Consider the following 23,475-nt stretch of genomic DNA (forward strand, 5'->3'; position numbering starts at 1 on the left):
CTGACTTAGCGGTAAGGAAAGCAGTACAGTGGAACCCCCTTTTAAGACCCCCCCCCCACCGCAAATTTAAGACTCCCTCCTTTTTAAGATCTTGTTTTTCTCAGACTTGCTGTTCTTTAAACCTCTGTAAAATTACCCCCATTTGAAGACTCCCTCCGTTTTAAGACTCGATTTTCTCAGATTTATGGATGTCTTAAAAGGGGGGTTCCACTGTACTTTCTTGTTGCCATGATGGATTGACTGACATGTGTCTTGTGTGCTGACCTCTCTTGTGTTTTGCTCCTCCTCCTCCTGCGCTAAGCGTCGATACCGTGCGGGGACCAGGAGTTTAGGTGTGAGGGGGGTCTGTGCATTAGCGCGATCCTCCGCTGCGACGGAAACATTGATTGTCCTGATCGCACCGATGAGCTAGACTGTCGTAAGTTGTTCTCCGGGGTGAATTCCCAACACCCGGCCCCTTCCCCCCAACAATTCCCCCTTCTACTTTATCCATGGGGCTAGCTGGGTCTGGTTTATTTACAGTGCAGCTGTAACAAGCTTCTGTCATCTCGGTCTTTTTGTTCACATCTTTGTTGTCCTTGCATTTGAAGTCGCAGATTTTTCATACTGCACATTGATGTTACTGAAGATAAGTCAAATAGATATGAAGATAAGTCAAATAGATATGAAGATAAGTCAAATAGATATGAAGATAAGTCAAATAGATATGAAGATAAGTCAAATTGATATGAAGATAAGTCAAATAGATATGAAGATAAGTCATATAGACATGAAGATAAGTCAAATAGATATGAAGGTAACTCAAATAGATATGAAGATAAGTCAAATAGATATGAAGATAAGTCAAATTGATATGAAGATAAGTCAAATAGATATGAAGATAAGTCATATAGACATGAAGATAAGTCATATAGATATGAAGATAAGTCAAATAGATATGAAGATAAGTCAAATAGATATGAAGATAAGTCATATAGACATGAAGATAAGTCAAATAGATATGAAGATAAGTCAAATAGATATGAAGATAAGTCAAATAGACATGAAGATCAATCAATCAATCAATGAGTCTTATATCGCGCATATTCCGTGGGTACAGTTCTAGGCGCTCTGCAGTGATGCCGTGTGAGATGAAATTTTATACGGCCAGTAGATTGCAGCCATTTCGGCGCATATTTACCTTTCACGGCCTATTATTCCAAGTCACACGGGTAGAGGTAGAAAATTATTAACTGTGCCTAAGCAATTTTGCCAGGAAAGACCCTTTTGTCAATCGTGGGATCTTTAACGTGCACACCCAATGTAGTGTACACGGGGGGAGGTTCGGACACCGAAGAGAGTCTGCACACAAAGTTGACTCTGTGAAATAAATTTCCGCCGAACCTGGGATTGAACTCACTCTGACAGCGGCCAACTGAATACAAATCCAGCGCGCTACCAACTGAGATAAGTCAAATAGATATGAAGGTAACTCAAATAGATATCTGAGTAAGGCAAGAATTTTAGTTTATTGCTGCATGGAAAAATGATCTGAAGGGACTAAAAACGAGATACACGTAGAGGGGAAAAAGACAAGGAAGCATAATTATCCAATGAGCAATAGTTGCAAAGCTTCACACATTTCCTATTTGATGGCAGATGATAATCATCTTTTTGATTATCTTTTGTATATTGTAATCGAGTGCACGAAGCACAACAATCACCTTTGGAGGCAAAGCCAGTCAAACAGGCCGGAGATTTTAGAGCTAACTTAATAGGCCATTTGTTCGCAGTAAACCTGAAGGAAGCCTCAGTCATTTAATAGAAAGGACTATAACTAATGTGTTCTTAGGAACATGCTACTTATGGAACCCCATTGGAACCCCCCTTTTAAGACCTTCAAAAATCGAACAAAGTCAGGTCTTAAAAAGGAGGGAGTCTTAAAATGGAGGTAAATTTACAGAGTTTATTAACAGAAAATCTGAAAAATCAAGGGGGGGGGGGGGGGGGGTGTATTAAATGGGGGGTGCCACTGTATCTTGTGCATTGTGAAGATGCTGTGATGTTAAGGGTGAAACAAGATGTGGACAAGAGACAAAGATGACAGGCACTTTAACAAGACTTGCTGACCCTTTCTCTTTTTGGTTTTTAGGTTTCATTCACGTGGCTTAAGCAGTTTTCGTACTTTTTCTTTGTTTTCTGGGCCGAAACTCCCATGGTTTTTACATGTATTACCTACCGAACTCTGACATGGATTACAGGATCTTTTCTGTGTGCACTTGGTCTTGTGCTTGCATGTACACACGAAGGGGGATAAGGCTCTAGCAGGTCTGCACGTAAGTTGACCTGGAAAATTAAAAAAAACGGGACCCTTTACCCACCAGGTGTGGCCGAGATTTGAACGGCTAGACCTACAGCTTGGGAGGCCAGCGTCTTATCCACAAGGCCATTGCGCCCATCACTTTTTGCTACAACATCAAGTTTATAGAAATCTGTGGGAAGATCATAGTTATTATTTTCTGTATGTACGAACTTCAGGTGCCGTTAAGGATGTCATGCAGATTTTTTTTTTTTTTTTTTATTTTTTTAGTCTTGCCAAGCACATCATTGTGGGGCTTTTAATCAATAACATGCATCCGTCTACAATGTAATTCATCCATCAACATTTATAGTAAGAGGTTTTTATTTCTCCCACTCAGTGTCTCTTTTTCCTCTCCCACCCCATTCACAAAATCTTTGTATGGAGCTTGATGTCATTCATTGTGAATACATTTTCTTAATTATCATGCACAGGAGCAGGCCAGCATTGACATTTGGAAATCTGTTGCCTTAGCATATGCGGCTACAATTGCCATGTATAGCCTTCAGGCACAACCTAGTACATCACGTACCTGTAAAGAGAGGACACCAGTGGAACTCGCCACTACATATAGTGTCCTTTTGCTGCTGATGTCCCTAGATCACAGGCCTTATTCTGGTTCAGTCAGAAGGCTGATGAACAATAGACTTGCTTCTTCTTCTTCTTCTTCGTTCATTGGCTTAAACTCCCACGTTCACTCACGTTTTTAGCACGAGGGGATTTTTACGTGTATGGTCGTTTTTACCCCGCCATTCAGGCAGCATACACCGATTTCGGGGGAGGCATGCTGGGTATTTTCGTGTTTCTATAACCCACCGAACTCTGACATGGATTACAGGATCTTTTCTGTGCGCACTTGGTCTTGTGTTTGCATGTACACACGAAGGGGGTTAAGTCACTAGCAGGTCTGCACATAAGTTGACCTGAGAGATCGGAAAAATCTCCACTCTTAACCCACCAGGCGGCAGCGACCGGGATTCGAACTCACGACCTCCCAATTAGGAGGCCGACGTCTTACCACCACGCCACTGCGCCCGTCATAGACGTGCTGTATGATGAGATGTCCTCTTATCGGCTGACAGAGCCTGTCATCTTGACTTCCTGTCCTTGTCTCCGAGCTATCTTCTTCTTGGTCTTTCTCTCATTTTCTCTCCTCATACTATTTTTGTACATTTGCCAAAGCCATGTGAATGAAATTCTTTTTAGTCAAAAGAAGGCATGAAAAAAATCCTTTCTGTACTAGTTCTCTATGCAGGCAGCTTATGGTTTATTTTGCAAATTGTAAACTATGTTATATTTCCCTGGGCTACTTGTGTAAAACTTTGCAGCTAAAATGTCCCCTGAATAAAAATTCACCAACGTGTACAGGTTTGGGCTAAAAGTGGTATTGACATTTATTAACTATCTTTTCTCAATTGATTGATTAATCACTGTATTACCAGGGTAAGGGAATGGTCTTTCATCTCTAGATCTTGTATATATATAACACTGCTACTGTACTAGCATTCTTTAATTACTAATTTGACTTAATAATGTGAAACAACATAATATTTAGCATGCATACTAAACAGTCAGAATTTAAAGATTTCCTTTGTCAAGTTTGTCAAGCTCTCTCTCTCTCTCTCTCTCTCTCTCTCTCTCTCTCTCTCTCTCTCTCTCTCTCTCTCTCTCTCTCTCTCTCTCTCTCTCTCTCTCTCTCTCTCTCTCTCTCTCTCTCTCTCTCTCTCTCTCATTGTACTCTACTCTTGCATTTTCCAGTGTTTTTATTCGGTTTGTGTGTGTCTTTTGTTTCAATGCTGAAAGTGCCATATGTGCCATGTGTGTGCCTTAGTGTAATTGTAGTCTTTTTTGTTTGTTTTTTGTTTTGCGGCTTAAGTGTCATTGGGGAGGGGTATTACATTATTTTCCGTTAAGATGATGGGAGCCATTAATGTACATGTTCAAATCAAAAGTTTGGAGATGCAGATTAAATATCGGGAGTTTGAATATAACTTAAGATTTGTGTAATTTATTGGCTTGCTTCTTGATTATAAAAAATTAAAGATTCTTCCTATCAAATTAAGATTGACCTATAACAAAGGTGCAATGATGCATAGAATTATGTCAGGGAATGCACCTACATTCATTGCCTCAAATTTCAAACTGAATAATTCAAGAAAACTAAACAAATTAATTACCCCAACCCCTAGAATTGACCTTTACAAATCAAGTCTTTCTTATTCTGGCGCCTTATTGTGGAACTCCATTCCTGATTTAATTAAAATGCAATTCAGTGAAACTTCCTTCAAGGAACTCTACATGCTGTTTCTCTTGGAAACAAGTAAATAATTCTGTGATAATATTCATCATTGTTTGATTTTCATAATGCATTTTGAAATGTCTTTTTAATTGTTTGACATGTTAATTATATAATTAACTTAACTTCTATTTCTTCTTGTTATTAATCGAGTTACCCTCAATGGGCGAGGGCCGGAGGAAAAAAAGCATGCTGTTACCCTCGATAAATAAAAAAAGTTCAAAGTTCAAAGTTCAAAGTTCAAAGCTGTAGTTTTGCAAAGTTTTTCCAGAAGAGTAATTTTCAAATATTGTAAAAGGGTAAGCGGGAAGAAGAAATTGGCTTTTTTTTTTTTTTTTTTAATAAAACAAGATGCTTTACTTGCTACTACATACATGTATATGAAATTCATGAAGACTGAATTGCTAGCTTGCTCTTGAGTATTATTTGTTAAAGCCCAGGATATTGTTTTGTCTTAATGAAATAAAATGAGTGTATCACAGCTTAGGAAGTTATAGGTGAAGTAAGATATATTTCAGCAAAATCGTATGTACATTTGTAAACATTTACAATTTTTTCCTTCAATTTTTTATTCTTTCACTGTCTCATGACATATGAGCTTTGCACCCAGAAATGTTTCTTTTATGACAGGCATTGACCCATTTGCTTGTTTTCTTTCTCTATTTTTATAGCTGCATGATGACTTGTGACAAAAATAAATAAATTAGTTATTTTGAACATTAGTAGTCTGTATTCTTCTTCACTCAAAGCTTGCTTGTTCTAATGCTTTTTATTTTTGTCACTTATATAGAAAATATATACCCATGTGTAACCTGAACATGCATCGAGCATAGAAATGTATTCATTTGTTTAAGTATGACCTGATACAGAAACTGCATAGAAGTATATAGAATAATATAGAAACCACTGGTATAACCACATGTTCTGGTATCAGTATCAAGATAACATATGTGCATGGCAGGTTATAGATTCATAACCATATTATCATTCACATTCATTTAAGCTGTCATGATGCACAAAATATTAACTGTACACATTAAGTTTTAGAGGTAACTATTACACTGTATTATGTAATTTGTGAGACATTTTCAGTATGGTTTCAAACTGTCATGATGCACAAAATATTAACTGTACACATTAAGTTTTAGAGTTAGAGGTAACTATTACACTGTATTATGTAATTTGCGAGACATTTTCAGTATGGTTTCAGTATAAGGTATTGTTAGGTAGAGATTCCTTTTGTTGAAGATATATCGCAAAACAGAATAAAGAATGTTTGTTCAAAGGGTTATTTTAATCACCTGAGGGTATGCCTGGGTAAAAGGGCTTTATTTCGTTACTGTTCACCTGCTTTTAACAGAAGGTAGCTGACCCTTTAAATTGATAATAAGATTAATTTCAGAGTGTAAATATGCCTGATCGTTTTAATGGATAGTACAAGAGTAATGTAGAGAATTAAGTTCTGTTCTTGATGCTTAAAAATGAGGGTATATCATGGCTTATATACATATTTTTATTTTATTAGACATTAGAGAAGACGCAATTTTCAATAGTGAACGAAAGAAAGACAATCGCAAAAGCCGGGAGAAATGCTATCTGCTTTTGCAAGTGTATACATGAAATTAAACTTCTGCTTCATTGTCAGTGCAGCTTTTTGAAGCTTCTGTTTTGTCTTCGAAGCTCACATTGTCGGTGCAGCTTTTTGAAGCTTCTGTTTTGTCTTCGAAGCTCACATTGTCAGTGCAGCTTTTTGAAGCTTCTGTATTGTCTTCAAAGCTCACATTGTCAGTGCAGCTTTTTGAAGCTTCTGTATTGTCTTCAAAGCTCACATTGTCAGTGCAGCTTTTTGAAGCTTCTGTTTTGTCTTCGAAGCTCTTCTTCAGCTTCAAGTTTTGTAGCGTTGAATTTGGCACCTGGGCAGTTGTACTTCAGTCATTCAGCAGACTTGTTGGTTTGCATCAGATGTGTATGCAAACTGTCTTTGTTCTTGACTTGGTCAGCACAGTATATCAGTTTTTGTGTGTGTGAACTCTCACCAGTCTTGATTTGCTGGTTGAAAATGTGACCCGTCTCAATAAAATCATTGTTTTGAGTCAGTATGTTGATTTATGTCTGCTGAGTCTGGGAAACTCAGTTGTTCATATTTTGTCTTCGGCCGCGCTGCTGTCTTTGGTTCCTGCGCTTCCGCTGGTCAGAGTGTTTTTGTACTACAAGCGGCTTTGTTTTGCCAGTGCTTTTTATGTAACTTCTTGTGTTCTAAGTCTGTCATCAAAATCCTTTTTTTTTTCCTTGGACTCAGAGAATAGATATCTTATCCTTATCCCTATATGAATGAAATTAGGTCTTTTTTTGTACTGATTATTAATTTTATTGTGTTTTTTGGGGGTGTGTTTTTGTTTTGTTTTTGAATTTTCTGCATTACTAGTTTGTTTCACAAGGCTTAGATTTTCAACTAAGTTTTTTTGTAAAGACTCTTTTTTTTTGCCCCAGGATTCATAATTGATATTAGTTACTGACATATCACAAAAAAGACAAGACACAGCAAATTCAATTTGTATTGATCTTTTTCTCAAATCCTCACATATTATCTCTCTCTGTGTCTTTTCTCTCATCATGCATGGCTGAACAGCTGCCCGCCAGTGCCGCCCCAACCAATTCCGCTGCAACGATGGCTCTTGCATTCTTGCCAACAAAGAGTGTGACTCAACGCCCGACTGCCCAGACTTCTCTGATGAGGACCCCGAACGTTGTGGTAAGTCATTAGAAAAGCATTTAATTGTTTAATTGCAAAACACAGCACAGAAGCCTAGATAAGCAACATTTTGTGAGACACTAGTTGCTAACATAGTAAGAGCGCTGTGAATGACTTGTTGCACATTTATATTTGTCGGTCTTTTGAACATTTATTGTTGTCAAGTCTTTTGATTTGGACCTAGCCTAATTGTAGACAGTGATGTGTTCAATTGTTAATGATGCAGTGATTTTCAAACTTTGCTCACTAAGTTGATCATTAAGTCTCTTTTGGTAGATTTTAACACTTTGAGGAAATCAAGTTCTATTTTTGGTTAAACGTTAAGATGAGTCGGTTTCTGACTCGCACTCTGCTTACCATCAATGGCTTTAAACAGCACACTCTTAAGTTTACACTGCTTTGATATTCTGCCTTCAGCGCACCGTTCATTCACCCTTACTGGTTCTTTCCATTCTGGTTGAAGCAGATGTGACAGAAATTGGACTTGAATTGTCAGCTATGAATTTAGTCTCTGCTTTGCACTTGCAAGCACTCATTGGAGCTATATAAAGCTCAATATTTCGGCAGCCACAATGCATTACAAATTACACTTTTTTCTCTTTTTCATGGACTTTTTTTGAGCTGCTTCATGATTAATTGTCGGTGGAATCATCAATATATTCGAGTGTCCACATTTTCTATCTATTACTATTAGCTGGTACATTCGATTGCGATTGCACAGTTTACTATTAATAATTTCACCAGTTTGATTAGTTCCTTACCCCCCGCGGGTTAGGGGGAAGAATTTACCCGATGCTCCCCAGCATGTCATAAGAGGCGACTAATGGATTCTGTTTCTCCTTTTACCCTTGTTAAGTGTTTCTTGTATAGAATATAGTCAATTTTTGTAAAGATTTTAGTCAAGCAGTATGTAAGAAATGTTAAGTCCTTTGTACTGGAAACTTGCATTCTCCCAGTAAGGTAATATATTGTACTACGTTGCAAGCCCCTGGAGCAAATTTTTGATTAGTGCTTTTGTGAACAAGAAACAATTGACAAGTGGCTCTATCCCATCTCCCCCCTTTCCCCGTCGCGATATAACCTTCGTGGTTGAAAACGACGTTAAACACCAAATAAAGAAAGAAAGAAAGATTAGTTCCTTTCAAGCTGATATAGTTCAGTGTATAGAATTATAGAAATGACATCTTATACTTGATGATTACAGAAATTATTTGAAGGGAAGGGATGAAGGGATATTGTTTTGCTATTAATGTATAAAACGAGTTACAGTAGAACTTGACTGTAGGGTGTTGTACTTTGGAAAATGTGTGTCAGATATTGCCAGGTGTGTGACTTAAGATGCCAGGGCTTGCAGTTTGTATTATTTAGATAGGTGACTGTGTTTTGCTTCAGAACAACTTTGTTGCTTTGCAGGTAGGGGAGGTAGATGCAATTCTGAAAAACAAACTGCATGACAGTTATTTTATTTAAAGCTTTCAGCAAGTGCGTTTTAATTACAATTTTGTTTTGTTTTGAAGAACAGGTAAAATGAAGAAACTGTAAGAGATAGATACATGTACCTTGTTCTGATATTTCAGTTGTAGGTGTGTTAATTGTTTCAGCTTCAGTGATTTGTAGATAACATAGGTGCGTTTTGAGTGATAAGAATATTAACTACTTCATTTGTAGATAACACACAGGTACATTTCAAGGGAAATAAACATTAACTGTTAACACATATGTTTACTTCTAACCAACCACAAAATCATACATTCAGGCCAAACAAAAATATATGTTGGGTCGGTCGGCTTTTTTTATTTTTTAATTTTTTATTTTTAGTCTCAGTATGGTTCGCAAAATGTGCCAGAGTTTTGATTGTTTTGAGAAATGAAAAAAAAAGTTTTAGGGTCGGCGGGAAAAAATAGGGTCGGTCGGGTTACCCTAAACCAACAACATTTTTGTTTGGCCTTATCAAATCCTCACTTTCTGAATCACGACTAACTTCAGAAATCATCCACTGTTGCCTCACACGGTCGCAGGTACACATATATCGCAGGGTTCACCGCTAGCATGCTTCACTCTCTACTAACTCCTATCTTGCAGTTCCGTTTTCGGGGCTCTGTGCGTCCTCAGAGTACCAGTGTGAGGATGGGAGTTGCATCCAGGCAGATCTGCAGTGCGACGGTTTTGTCGACTGTATCGACGGGTCCGATGAATGGGGATGCGAGGACTGTGAGGGTTAAAGCCTGCTTGGCGCAAAGCTTACATTTTCCATTTGTGTGTTGCGTATGGGCTCTTCTTCAAAGCTTCCCAGTGTTGTGTTCTTGCGTCTTTTTTGTCCACAGGAAGCGCTGCAGCTGTTGAAGCACTGTTTGTGTGTTGTTTGGTGTTTGCTGCATGTCCGACCGTAACGGTTTGTCTTGTCTGAGATTTATGTGTCAAGGAAGTCGTGCTTTTTGTGGATAGGATTTGTGAGGTTGAAGAGAGGATCATTTATAGTGGAAGAGGATGAATACTAGAAGAGAGGATCATATATAGATACTGCAGAGAAGAAGAAGGTGAATGAATTTGGAACTAAAATAAATCATGACACTGACAGAATAATTAGCAGTACACAAGAGTCATCTGATGTCATCTAGTTCAAACTAGTATTACTGCTAAAAATGACAGAAGTGAAATAAAAAAAATTCAAAGGTTGGAGAACTTGTCCTATATCTGTGATATTCCGAGGAAAGTGACTGTACCTCTTCTTGAACAAAATATTTAGGCTTGAGAAAATGTGTCCTCAGCAGTTTTCTAGCCTGTTTGCAGTGTACTGTTGTTTATGACTCAGACATGGGACTGGTCTGATTTTTATCGGAATTCCGATATTTTCCTTAGCTCACAGACCATTCTTGAGATTGATGCAAATTCGTTGAGAAAAAAAGGGGGGGGGGAGTTGGTATGAACCGTTCAGCTGAAGCTGTCTGCGTCTGAAGTCAGTGCATTCGCACCCCAGCACTCGCGTGAACCCATAGGTGGTGGTATGAACCGTTCAGCTGAAGCTGTCTGCGACTGAAGTCAGTGCATTCGCACCCCAGCACTCGCGTGAACCCATAGCAGTATCATGGGTCGCGTTTGATTGGCTGTTGATCTCCGACGATTATTGCCGAGGCTTAATTATTCACCGATGGTTGTTTTGATTGGCTCCCGATCTCCAAACACCGTAGCATCATGGCGTCTGGATTCCATATTGTTTTGTCGGCTGTGGAAGCTCTTACGATCGACGACCAAAGTGTGAAAAACAAGTGGAAAGCCAACTGGCTGTCAGAAGAAGTGACTGTCACTATCAACAAGAAAGAAAGGCGCCAGCTCATTGGCGACAGTATCGCCAAAATATCCATTCCCGGTCAGGCCGTGTGCACGTGGTGCGACAACGGCCACTGCGTGGTGAAATAAGGACTTGGTGGAAAAAAGGTGTTGGTTCGTCACATTGAAAGCAAGAAGCACAGAGGGCTCTTGGAAGCACGTCTCTCTCTCTCTCTCTCTCTCTCTCTCTCTCTCTCTCTCTCTCTCTTTCCCTCCATCCTGTCTGCGCTGAGCCGATGACCCGCAGTTGCTGGTAGGCCTGAATAAGGAAAATTAACACCTCAACTCAAGGCAAAACAACCGATTTATAGATTAGAACCTTTTTTTTTGGGGGGGGGTGATTTGAAGACGTCACATTATGGCGTAAGAGGGTTAGACGTCACGCGAAGGAATTACTGAAAGTCTCGGTCATTGTCATTTTGAGCGAGCCGAGACTAGTTGGCAGTCGTGTCCCTGTAAGTTACAGGCTACATGCAGACAGACAGATCTAGATCTATAGTGTCTCGCTTTCTTGCACAGTGTCACCTATGCTTACTGTGTATGTGTGACGGAGTGATTGAGTTTGTGTTACTGTTTGTCGATTTCTTACGTGAGCCTTGAAGGCTTCGCCTCTTGTTTTCTACATTGTCATTATCATGTGATTACAGGCACCTGTGGATGTGAAGCAAAATGTTTTGTTTAAAATGCTAAAACATATTATTCTTGTGGTTTTTATAGCTTTTTAAAAAGGCATGATCTATTTTTTTGCTATCAGGAGAGGCCCCAAAATGGCCTTTATAATTCTAAAAATCATTTTCCGTCAGGGGGGCTTCGCCTCCCTGAACCCCCCACCGGGGCGTTGCCCCTGGACCCCGGCTTAGTTTCCTACTTTTTGAACATTTGCTGGTCTCATGCCTGATGACTTCAATGTCCTTTACCAGAAGATGCTCCACAGACTGTTTGAAAGCTGTGTATATGTGTACAGCCTTGACTTGTGTCAGGTTTTCTAGAATTATTCATTTACATGACAAACGTGTATATGAGACATTTATTTCAGCTTTATGCTTTGCTGGTTAGGGAGGGGTGGGGTGATGATCTGCTAGACACTGCAAAAGTGCTTAGTAACAAAGAGTATTCTCGCAGTGTATTAGCGGTCATGCCACATGTGGCTGTGCTGATATGCGCTGAGAATTTCACCATTTTCATGAAGGCTGTTTTAGTTTATGTTTGTCACTGGCTGGTGTATTAAAAAAGTTCATGGTTAGATTTGACCCTTTGTGAGGATTTCCCAGCAGTTGGTTCTTGTAATTTTGTATCTACAACACTTCTTTCATTTATAGAGAACATCAGGACATTGAGAATAACATTACAGAAACATTACTGACAAGTTTACATCTGTGTGTGCATGGTTTTCCCCCGGTTTTTCTTTCTTTAAAAAAAAAAGATTTTCATCATAGTACTTGCTTTTTTATATTTATTTACTTTTTTGTGATTTTTTTTTTATCATTATCGATTTATTGTGTATTTTTTAATTTTTTATTTTGCTCAGAGTTTGAAAGTGTATCCGTGTGTAATAGTATACACATAGGTGACCCTCCACCACGAAATGAGTCGCATGTCACCTTGCGCGGTTTTGCGCTAGGCTTAATATAAGTCCGGGGAGTGTCTGGTAACAGTGTGAGGGTCACCTTAGTCACAGGCTTATAACTCAAACAGTTTTTGCTCTTTTCTAAAACGGGTTTCACCACTGGATAGAGCATTAGGAAAATGTAAAAATATGAAAATCATGCAAAGGTGACATGCGACTCATTCCGTGGTGGAGGGTCACATATAAGTAGTTTCCCCTTACCTTTGTCCTGTTGTTTCAGTGTTTTCAGAGAGAGCTATAGTTGTTGTAGTGTTTGTGTTTTCATTTCCCTTGTGTTCCAGTTGATTTTGGTTAAAGATTATGACACATATCATGATTTTACTTGTTTTAAAAGTTATTCTTTGTTGAATCAGTTGTAATAAGTTGTGAAAGACTGAGCTAACCAGTGATTTAAGTTTTAGAGTGCTTTACGTTGCTTTTTTAGAAACATTGTAGTGATTTTGATAACGGTTGTGTTATGTTTCATTGATTTAACTTTATTAAACACTAACAAAACATTTTAGTATAACCAGAACTCACTTTTATTAAGCTTGTTTCATTTCATCGCCTAATGACTTAAATCTAATACAGGTGTTTTGTGAAACAACGTTTTACATATCAAACCTAACTTAAATGATTTAAGTGTGGTACTTGTGTATTTCTAATTTTAACACTCGATTTTACCAGGTAATACCAGCAGCTTTCAATAACAGGTGTGGTTTTTCTAACAACAAACAACAAAATTAACTTTCTTTATCCCAGGAACAGGCAATGGTTTGTGATAGATTTGGAGAATGTCACAGTGTGTGTGGTTTCTGTCAAGATTGTTTGGTTTGATTTAGATCCCTTCCCAGAAATATGCAATGAGGGTTTGTTCCGTTGTGACGACGGGCAGTGCGTGAATCCCGTTGGACGCTGCGATGGCATCAACGACTGCGGAGACGGCTCGGATGAAAGGAGCTGTCGTAAGTTTGAAGATGATGATGATGATGATGATGATGATGATAAAGGGGAGGATGCTGCTGCTATTGCTGCTGATGATGATGGTGATGATGAGGCTGATGATGATAATGATGATGATGATGATGATGATGATGTATTTAAATCCAGAATATGTGTCAAACCTTTTTTTTGCAAGCTCCTTCATAGAAATGTTTACAAAAAAGGTGTGCGTTAGCCAGTAAAATCCAGAGTATGTGTCAAACCTTTTTGTTCCAAGCTAGCTCCTTCAAGATAATGTGTACATATGTATTCACATTTGTGTGTGTGTCTGTCTTTGTTTTTCTTTCTTTGTTCTTTCCTCTTATTCCAGAGACAAATGTCAGTACAGTGGAATGCCCATTTTAAGACACCCTCCCTTTTAAGACCCTGTTTTCTCAGAATTTCTGTTCATGACCTCTGTAAACGTACCCCCCTTTTAAGACTCCCTCCTTTTTAAGACCCGTTTTTCTTAGATTTTTGGAGGTCTTAAAAGGGGGGTTCCACTGTACCCTGTTTTGTGGGTTTATATAATCCTCGTCTTTTTTCTCTCATCAGCTTGCCGTAGCGACGAGTTCACCTGTAGATCAGGACAATGCATTCCACAAGTACAGCGCTGTGATCGTGTCCGCAACTGCCCTGACGACTCTGACGAGCAAAACTGCCCAGGTGAGGCCCTCGAGTTTTGACTGATATATATATATATATAGAATCAAAAAACAAGAAAGGTAGGTTGTTGGAACGTTTGTTATTGACAAAACAATACATTCACAAAATGTATTGTTTTGTCAATAATAAACGTTTCAACAACCTACCTTTCTTGTTTTTTGATTCTGAATTAAATTACATATTCTTACTCCAATTCTTATGAATGCATTGACTTCAGTCCCACATGCTAGATGTCGAAAAAACCACTCAAATTACCTGCCCTTAGTAGGGTGGTAACCAAGCTAAAAGCGACGCCATAGCCGTTGCTATGGCCTGACCTTGCTCAGTTACCCACAACACCCTGCGCACCACGTGAGCGCCAGCATCCGTAATAATCATTCTCGACTTTCGACAATACACGGTGGACGTGTCGATTTTTGTCACTCACTTTTGGCCTTCGCTTGCCGGCTCGTCCGTGAGACTAGATGGTGTTTGTGGGTCTACCTGTCCATCTACCTTTTGGTGAGATCTTTCCTTTTTCTTTGTTTGATAGCTTTGTGTTGAGCAGGCACGCAGAAGTTTTTCGTTCTGGGTGACTGTTTTTCGCCGGTCTTAAAATGGCCGACAACAAAGCTAAACTTGGCGCGAGACTGGAAGGTGACAAGGCTCTTAGCCCGGTTAAGAAAGCTAAACCTAAGAGTAGCCAAAGAACTTTGATTTGCCTATTATGCGGGTCGTAGATCCATCAAACAGCACTTCTTTTGATGTTCCTATCCCTCCGAGGGCGGGTTCAGTTCTTTCACAGCTCGCTTCCCCTGTTGGGGTTAATCAGCCTTTAGGCTCCTTATAGACTTATTGTTGGATCGTCGTCGGTGCGACTGATGGGGGGGGGGGGGGTGGCCGTATGGCTATTCTTTCCCCTTTCTCTGCGTAAGAGGAATCAGTCAATGTCCTCCTTTTGGGGGGGACTTAACGATGTTTTGTGTCTTTATTCTCAGCTGTTTCAGGCGCGATCGGCGGTTCCCGCCCTCTCGTTCGTCAGCTTCGCACTGTGGTCTAGTGCAAATGGCCTGTTCGGTTCAGCCTGTTTTTTGCCTCTGGTGGCTCTGGGCTGTTCACGAGCACCCCCTCCTTTTAGGAGGGGGGGCCTGCTCCCTGCCTGCGTCTAACCACTCTGATTACCTCCGGTACTTCACAGTGTGTTACGCAGCCCCCCGCCAATGGGGGGGATAGGGGGGGCGCTCCTGCTTCGCACCGTCGTCTGGTGCAAATGGCCAGTTCGGTTCAGTCCTTTCTGCCACTGGTAGACTGGGTTGTTCGCGAGCACTCTCTCCGTTGGGAGAGGGGGCCTGCTCCCCGCCTGCTTTGGCCGCTCGGCTTGCTTTCAGCACAGCTGGGTCGGTCATGCAGCCCCCTTACCGTGAGGAAGGGGGAGTGGGGGGGGCACGGTAAGTCACGGCCTGGGCTTGTTCCCACTCAGCCTCTTTGGGCAGGGGGCTGGGTTAGCTTCCCACCCTTTCCCGCCCTCCGGGCGCGTTCGGGTGGGGGTGGTATCAGTGACTCACTCTTTCCCGCCCACCGGGCAGGATCGGGTGGGAGCTGGAGCAGCGTTCCACCCTTTCCCTCCCTCTGGGTTGGACTGGGTGGGCGCTGTTGGACTGTCTTCACAGTCTGTGCCTCTATTGTCCTGGCCCGACAATCGTTCTCCTCCCCTATCGGGGTGGGTGGGCGGTGGGCTATAGGACTACGGCAGGTGGACGGATGGGGGTCGGCCGTTTTTCGGTTCGTCTCTCTCCGTCGCTCTTACTGCTGGGACGAGCCACCCCCCTCCCCTTCTGGGGCATGGCGTGGCTCAGGCCTTTCTACACAGTGCTATGTACGGCTTTCCAGGCTATGTTACATACTCCTTCTCTGCTCCATTTGGGGCAGGTGGCTGTGTTAGCTGCCCGCGCTTGTCGCGGGTAGCGGTCGGGGAACAATGAGCTTGACTCTCTTTTGTTCTCGGCAGGGTGTCTCGCACAGTGGTCGAGGAACAATGAGCTTTGCTCCGTTTTGTTCTCTGCACGGGCTGTGCCGGCTGTCTACCTGTGAGCGGTTGCTCTGGCAGGCGGAGACAGAACATACTCTTTCTCTCCAGTCTCCCATTCTTTGTATTCACAATGGTTTGCGGGGACTTGGCTACAGTATCGCCTGGCCAGTGGTCATTGTCCTTGGCCAGCATAGGTCACCCCCCCCCCTCCTAGGGGTGGGTGAGTGATAGGGCTACTTGACTTCGGCAGGTGGACGAGTGAGGATCGGCCGTTTACGGCCGTTTCTCTATTTCAGTCTTTCCCCCCTCTAGGGGTTACGGCTCAGGTGAGTTGTGGTTGGGGTGAGTTGTGGTTCAAACCAGGTAGTCTGGTTCTTAGCACTGGGATGCTTCTCTCGCACAGCGGGTGGGGTAAGATGCGCCGGGCCCGTCTTTGTCTTGTTTCCCCACTCTCTCTCCTTCTCGGCAGGGAGCTGTGCCAGTTACCAACCCCTCTTCCCCCCACCTCTTGTTCAGGTGGGCGGTTTGGGTTGGCAGTCAGAGACTGATCATGCTTTTCATTCTCACTCTTGGCGGTGTTATCGGCAGGAGTGTTTAGTGCGCGACCTCCCCTGTCTCCCCTCCTTTTGTGTTTTTACACAACTGCTGGTTAGGATTCGGACTCCTTGTTTAAGGAGGGGGAGTGTGTAGGGCGGCCTACTGGTTGTAGGCTTCCCATACAAAAAGCGGCTGCTGTTGCAGCTTACTTTGTTCCGGATAGGTTGGGGGTGTCTCTCTTCCTTCCTCTTCCGGGATGGCTTTGGGTTTTCACAGGCTTTCTCGCAATTGTTTCATTTGCTGAGTCTCCGGTGATTGCCTACCACATGCCACACTTTTTGGCTTGATCCGCACCTTAGGATAGTGGTCTTCAGCCTACACCTTTCCCGCTGCTTCATACGCAGGGAACTGCTGCCTTCGGGGTTTCAGGCTGCTTCGTCCTCACTTTTAGTGCGGAAGAAGATAGCAGGGAATTTTCAGGCTCAGGGTCTGATCCGGACTTTTTTTTATTGCCAGGGGCTAGTTTCCTGGCTTTGCTTACAGACCACAGGGAACGTGGGGTTTTCATGATGTTACTCCTCCCTCTCCTCTCTGGAGGAGCTAGGATGGCATGGTTTAGAGTTTTCTGTTTTGGCTGAGACTCTCTTCTGTGCTTTCTTATAGGCAATCTTATCCTCCCTGAACGCTCTTTTGGGTTAGGGAGGATGCCTTGGATAAGGCTTTAGCCAGGCTGCTGGCAGCTTGGGCTAGGGTCGTCACCGAGCGGAGGAGTTTCTCGGTGACGTTTTAGGCCCACACTGTTTTTGCTTGGTGTGATCTCCTTCTTTTACAAGGGGTTTGATTTCACGCCGGTTACAGGAAGCAAGGGTCAGGCTTTTTCTGGGGTTGTTAAAACCTACTCAATAGCTGGAATCTTTCCCTTCCTTATTGGACCGCTGGCAGCGCGTTTATGCGCTCCCGGTTACAAAGGGGTGTTTTGGTTCAGTGTCTCCTCCCTCTCTGCGGGAGGTGGGTCGGCATGGGCTAGAGTTTTCAGCTTTGGCTGAGATTTTCCTCTGTGCTCTCACATGAGCTTTCCTTTTGCGTTTCTGCACACAGGAAAGGGCTCGGTTTCTGGAGGGTGTTGGTCTCTGGACTATCTCGGGGGCTGGTTGAGCTTTTTCAAGGTCAATCAGCTTGTCAGCTGCACTTTCTTTTGGTGTTGAACCAGGCTTTTTGCCTGGTGCTCTCAGTAACCAGGCAAAATTCCGAGCTGTCCTTATCCCAGGTTTTTACCTGGGCATGCTGTTCGACTTTGTCTCTTAGAAGGTTTGTTCTTCACACAAGAGAGAATAGGGAGGCTTTAAGCTCTTTTCACTGCCAGACTGGCACGAGAGCAGGCCTCTGCGAGGTCTTTAGACCCGATCTTCGGTCGGACGGTATCGATAGCTATGCTGGCCCTCTAGTCTTTCCTCAAGTTTTTTGGGGCGTTCGGCCTCACAGGCTGGGACATGAGGGTCCTCCTCCAGAGTGGGTTCCTCCACGCGGGAAGGTGGCTGGAATCCTTTTGGATCGCTCAGGGCGTTTTTTCCCTAGCTTTGTTTCCCCCCGGACTTAGACCGCTTTATGGATGCGTTTTCGTCTGGATGGGGCCTGCATTGGCAATTGCAGTCTTGAGGCTGTGATGTAGACGCAACTCCTTGTAGCTCTCAGTCTACCAGCCTTTCTTTTTGGCTATTTACAGGCATGTCCTGTTGCATTCGGGCAATTCTTCTGTTGCTTCTTATGTGAACTAGCTGGGAGGAGCAAGTTCTCACTCCCTGTCAGACAGAGTATAAGGGATTCTGATTGGGTTTTCACACTAAATCATTTTCTCAGGGGAATATCTCCCTGGCCAGCTCTGCGATCTGGCCGACTCGCTCAACAGGTCCTCTCAGGGCTTGGGTCTGGAGGCGTGCTGTTTGTGTTTTAGATCATGGGTTTTGACTCTGGTCTTTGAGCATGAAGCATATATTTCCTCCACTTTATCTGTGTATGCTCCTTTTTGGCCTCCTTGGCCAATTGGGGATATAGAGCGGGGGTGCAACTCCTTAGCGCCCCTCTCTCAAGCCAGGTGGTTTTTCACCTCTGTTTCATTTTTTGGCTTTGGGCAGCTTGGCCTCTTCTTTGAGGTTCCGGCGTCTCGGCTATCTCAGCTGTTTTGAAACAAATAGGCCTCTCTTCTGTTGTTCATGGCGCTCTTGTGGGCATGATCAAAGGACCTTGTTTTACGAGGTTTAGAGGCTCCCCCTTGTTTAGCGCGTTGGACTTTGTTCTACTTACTCTGGGCCTCAGCCCTGTAGGGCAGTGAGGCGCATGCGTTTTTGGGGTTTGCCAGAGGATGTAGCCTTAGGGCTTTTGGTTCCGTTTGTTCACGGTTTTTGGCCAGGTTTTGGGGTTTCAGAAACCTGGTCAATCTCCTCTGGTGTTTGATTCCCTCCTCTCGGGAGGATTCTCTCTCCGGGAGATTCGGATTTTCTAACTGTCTGGTTAGACTTTTTAAATCCCTTTTTGACTTTACTGTCTTTTGGAACCACGAGCTTTAGCTCAGGTTCTTGTTTCTTTACACTGTGGTGAAAGAGACATCTTTTATTTGTCTCTCTCTAGAGGCTCTGCTACATTCATAGGACAGTCCTATGAGTGGTGCGTTTTGAACAGGGTGGGGGGGGGGGGGGGCGAGTTCAGTCCTCCCTCTATTCCTTTTCAGGCGTTAGGGAGTCCAGAGTTTGGTGTTCTTCTCTGGCTGGTGGTGTTCCTCTCGCCTATGCGAAGTTTGCCAACAGCTCAGGAACAGACTTTGGGCTTCCTTTATTGCCGTGTTGCGTTCTGGTCGCCTAGGCGAAGTTTTGCAAATATCTCCTGCACGCGGCTAGTCGGCTCCAGTGCATTACCGGCTTTAGTTGCTGCAGGGCAGGTCCTTACAAGGACATAAGTAGGTTCCCTCCACCTTTAGGAGGAATCTGCATTCATAAGAATTGGAGTAAGAATATGTAATTTAATGGAAAATTTTTAAGTAAATTTTCATTTGATTAATATACTTACCCAATTCTTATAGTTAATACCCTCCCATCCATCCCCGCTGTCTTATATCCTTGGGGTGTTATAATAGTCTCGAATGATTATTACGGATGCTGGCGCTCATGTGGTGCGCAGGGTGTTGTGGGTAACTGAGCAAGGTCAGGCCATAGCAACGGCTATGGCGTCACTTTTAGCTTGGTTACCACCCTACTAAGGGCAGGTAATTTGAGTGGTTTTTTCGACATCTAGCATGTGGGACTGAAGTCAATGCATTCATAAGAATTGGGTAAGTATATTAATCAAATGAAAATTTACTTAAAAATTTTCCATTTTGGAACGTTGGCAGTCTCTTTGTTTTTGGATTTGATATATATATATATAGAGAGAGAGGTTACAACACGAGTGTTTTTTTATATGGTTTGTATTTCAGTCAAGGCCCAGCGGATGAATATCAAGGGACTCACGAGCCTCTGGCGACTGTGTCCCTTTGATATTCCCGCTGGGTCTTGACTGAAATACAAGCCATATAAAAAAATCACGAGTATTGTAACCTGTATATCACATGAAGATCTAAAAGTCAAAGTGTGACGGAAACATCAAGCTTTAGTTGTGTGTTCAGATGAGGCACCTCTGCACATACCTTATTCTGAAGGCACGTCTGTTGATCTATGAAGTTGGTGCGTAATGGTGGCTTGGTTGTCCCTGTCAGTTGAAAGCCTCTTACACGGATTTGACTGAATACCTAGTGGTTTATAAGACACGCATCTCCTGAGATCATGGACACCTTCATCGTCTATTGGGCCTACTGCAACGTAGAAGAGCTATAGAAATACTCGCAAAATGCATAAAAGTTTAAACAGCTTGTCCAGAGAACAATCGTAGTCGATGGTGTACCGATAAGGGCGTGTGTACCGGGCACGTTGTAACTTCACATGAACATAGCCTGAACATAGCAGTGCTGGTCGGACTGACTGGGTTTTTAACGATTGCTAGTTTGACTTCTGTTTTAGTTGAGAGCACGAGCACACACACTCAAACACGTACGGCTTGTCATGTTCATCACAAGAGAGAAATAGAACAGCGAATAACAGATTACATCATAGATGTAACAATTAAGAGAACAATGGAAATACAAGAAATATACCAAGAGTACATTTACAGAGACAAAGAAGGGAGGTTATGGGATATCCCATAACCTCCCTTCTTTGTCTCTGTAAATGTACTCTTGGTATATTTCTTGTATTTCCATTGTTCTCTTGTTACATCTATGAGGAAACTATTGCACTCTTATAACACATAAAATAGAGGATATATAAGGGTGCACGAAATACATCATAGCTGGCTCTACTTTCTGTCGTCCTTGACATTCCAAAATGCACATGTACCTATAGACCGGATGTGCAAAGGGTAACCACGCTTTTGAGAACTTGCGCGAGAGTCGTTTAGTGTTATAGCTGAGTTTTAGTCTCGACTTGCCGAGACTATCATCGTAGCGTCATAGATTTCATGACGTCTGTCGTATATCGCGTCATATTAAGGGGACGTAATCTGTAATGTTTCCTTCTATTCGCTGTTCTATTTCTCTCTTGTGATCAACATGACAAGCCATATGTGTTTGAGTGTGTGTGCTCGTGCTCTCAACTAAAACAAAAGTCAAACTAGCAATCGTTAAAAACACAGTCCGTCCGACCAGCACTGCTATGTTCAGACTATGCTCATGTGAAGTTACAACGTGCCCGGTACACACGCCCTTATCGGTACATTATCGACTACGAGTGTTCTCTGGACAAGCTGTTTAATGCATTTTGCGAGTATTTCTAGCTCTTCTGCGGTGCAGTAGGCTAAATAGATGATGAAGGTGTCCAAGATCTCAGGAGATGCATGTGTAACCACGAGGTATTCAGTCAAATCCGTGTAAGAGACTTTCAACTGACGGGGACAACCAAGCCACCATTATGCACCGACTTGACATAGATCAACAGACGTGCCTTTAGAATAAGGTATGTGCAGAGGTGCTTCCTCTAAACAGACGACTAAAGCTTGATGTTTCCGTCACACTTTGTCTTTTAGATCTTCATGGGATATACAGGTTACAACACTTGTGATTTTTTATATGGTTTGTATTTCAGTCAAGACCCAGCGGGAATATCAAAGGGACTCACTCGCCAAAGGCTCATGAGTCCCTTGATATTCATCCGCTGGGTCTTGACTGAAATACAAGCCATATAAAAAACCACTCGTGTTGTAACCTCTATATAGATGATGGTCAGTTTCTGGACTTTTATTCGCAGGAAAAAGAAAATCATGTGACCTTGAAAAATAGCAGTTTATTACCCTGGGAAAGAAACCAGTCAGTCTAAGTTGAAGAATCCAGCGATTACATGTCATTTAGCAAACACATGTATTCAGCAGTGTTATTTAGTCATTGTGTGATGGAAACCATGCAGTCAAATGATGCAGTAATTATGTTTGGCTATTTGTAAATTAAACACTGTGACCACATGGTTAACAATGTCCTTTTTTTTCTGTTTTTTTGTGTGCATCTTCAGATTCCAACCATTAATTGATTGTCAGTACTTGAAATCAGTGTTTCACTTGATCAGTGTTTCACATTGATTTTAAAAATATCAGCAAGACAATTTAATTAGTCATTGTAACTGTAGTAATGAACATGTGTAGGAGTGATGGTCGTTTTATAGAATTTGATTATCTTGTGACCAAGGATGGGACGTGAAATGGGAAGCTAGGAAAGACTAAGATTATCACAACACTGTGCCCGAATCTACTGCTAGCTTTTAGAGAAAAGGACAACAGTTATGAATAAGTGGTGTTGGGGGTGAGTCACGTGTGCTGTAGCTGTGTGTCTACAATGTTTGTTTCGTTGATGGGCTGAAACTCCGACGACTTTAACGTGTATGACCGTTTTTACCCTGCCATTTAGGCATCCATACGCCGCTTTCAGGGGTGGGTCTACAATGACTCTTGTCTATGATTTGACAGTCCAACCTCGGTGTACTGATGGTGACTTTGAGTGCGGTGACGGAACCTGTCTGGATGGACGTCTTCGTTGTGACGGTGTTCCAGACTGCAGGGATCTGACCGACGAAGCCAACTGTCGTAAGTACAGTTTCCCGTTGGGTGTATGAACGTGTGTGAAACTGTAATTGTGTGTGTGCTGTGAGAGAGTGTGAAAACTCGTGGATACAGAAAATATGGCTAGTATTTCAGCTTTTTTTTAAAAACATTTGTTGGTGTTTGTTTGTTCCGTTTGTTTTGTTTTCGTTTGTTTTTTCTGTGTTTTTTTTCCAGCTTGGATGTTGTTGACCAAGACAGTATTACAGATGCACTATATTCATGATTTGTTATGTGTGCTCGAGAGGGTGAAAAGCTAGAAACTGCCTATCGGTTAAGTTTGCTAGTATGGATTTTTGTTGCAGCTTGGGTTTAGTTAGATCAGGCCGATTTGCTGATATGTAAGGACAAATTGATTTGTTGTGTATGGAAGTGTCCTTGTCATAAACTGGTTCCTGCCAGTGAAGTTCCTGAGGAGGGATAAGGAGGAATAGAGACCAGTGGGTTTTTGTTTAAAACATTTTTTTTTTATATTGCTGTGTGTGAACTTTTTTCCATACTAAAACACAGTTTTTCAGTTCAAGACCATATCTTTTATTTAACCCCCGCCCTTCCAGCTATTTTCAAAATGATGTAGATATTGGTAAGCTCACTTTTATACCATGGTTTGTTTTGCTTATGTTCTGTTAGTTTTTCTACTGTTTTTACCCCTTTCTTTCATTTCTTGTTTTTGTTCTTTTCTTGACATGTTTTGACTGAAACAGCTGGTGAGTATAAAAGTGTTCGCTGGTGTGTGCAGTAACGCACATACCTGTGTATGACGCCAACAGTTTGTTATGCGCCTGTAAACATCTAC

General features: G+C 42.2%; 1 protein-coding gene across 10 annotated transcripts in view; it reads left to right on the forward strand.

The window, feature by feature from the left end:
• LOC138978661 (basement membrane-specific heparan sulfate proteoglycan core protein-like) overlaps positions 1–23,475 on the forward strand; it is a 307,598-nt gene that overhangs the window by 119,957 nt on the left and 164,166 nt on the right. For 7 of the 10 annotated variants that reach the window (XM_070351439.1, XM_070351441.1, XM_070351449.1 and 4 more), the window contains 6 exons: positions 302–418; positions 7,264–7,386; positions 9,469–9,597; positions 13,162–13,284; positions 13,856–13,966; positions 22,548–22,664. In XM_070351439.1, coding sequence (XP_070207540.1) covers positions 302–418; positions 7,264–7,386; positions 9,469–9,597; positions 13,162–13,284; positions 13,856–13,966; positions 22,548–22,664 — 720 coding nt within the window. The remainder of the gene's footprint in view (positions 1–301; positions 419–7,263; positions 7,387–9,468; positions 9,598–13,161; positions 13,285–13,855; positions 13,967–22,547; positions 22,665–23,475) is intronic. The other 3 variants (XM_070351445.1, XM_070351442.1, XM_070351448.1) reach the window with 3 other exon arrangements.

The sequence above is a fragment of the Littorina saxatilis genome, linkage group LG10, assembly GCF_037325665.1.
Source record: "Littorina saxatilis isolate snail1 linkage group LG10, US_GU_Lsax_2.0, whole genome shotgun sequence".
NCBI lineage: Eukaryota > Metazoa > Mollusca > Gastropoda > Littorinimorpha > Littorinidae > Littorina > Littorina saxatilis.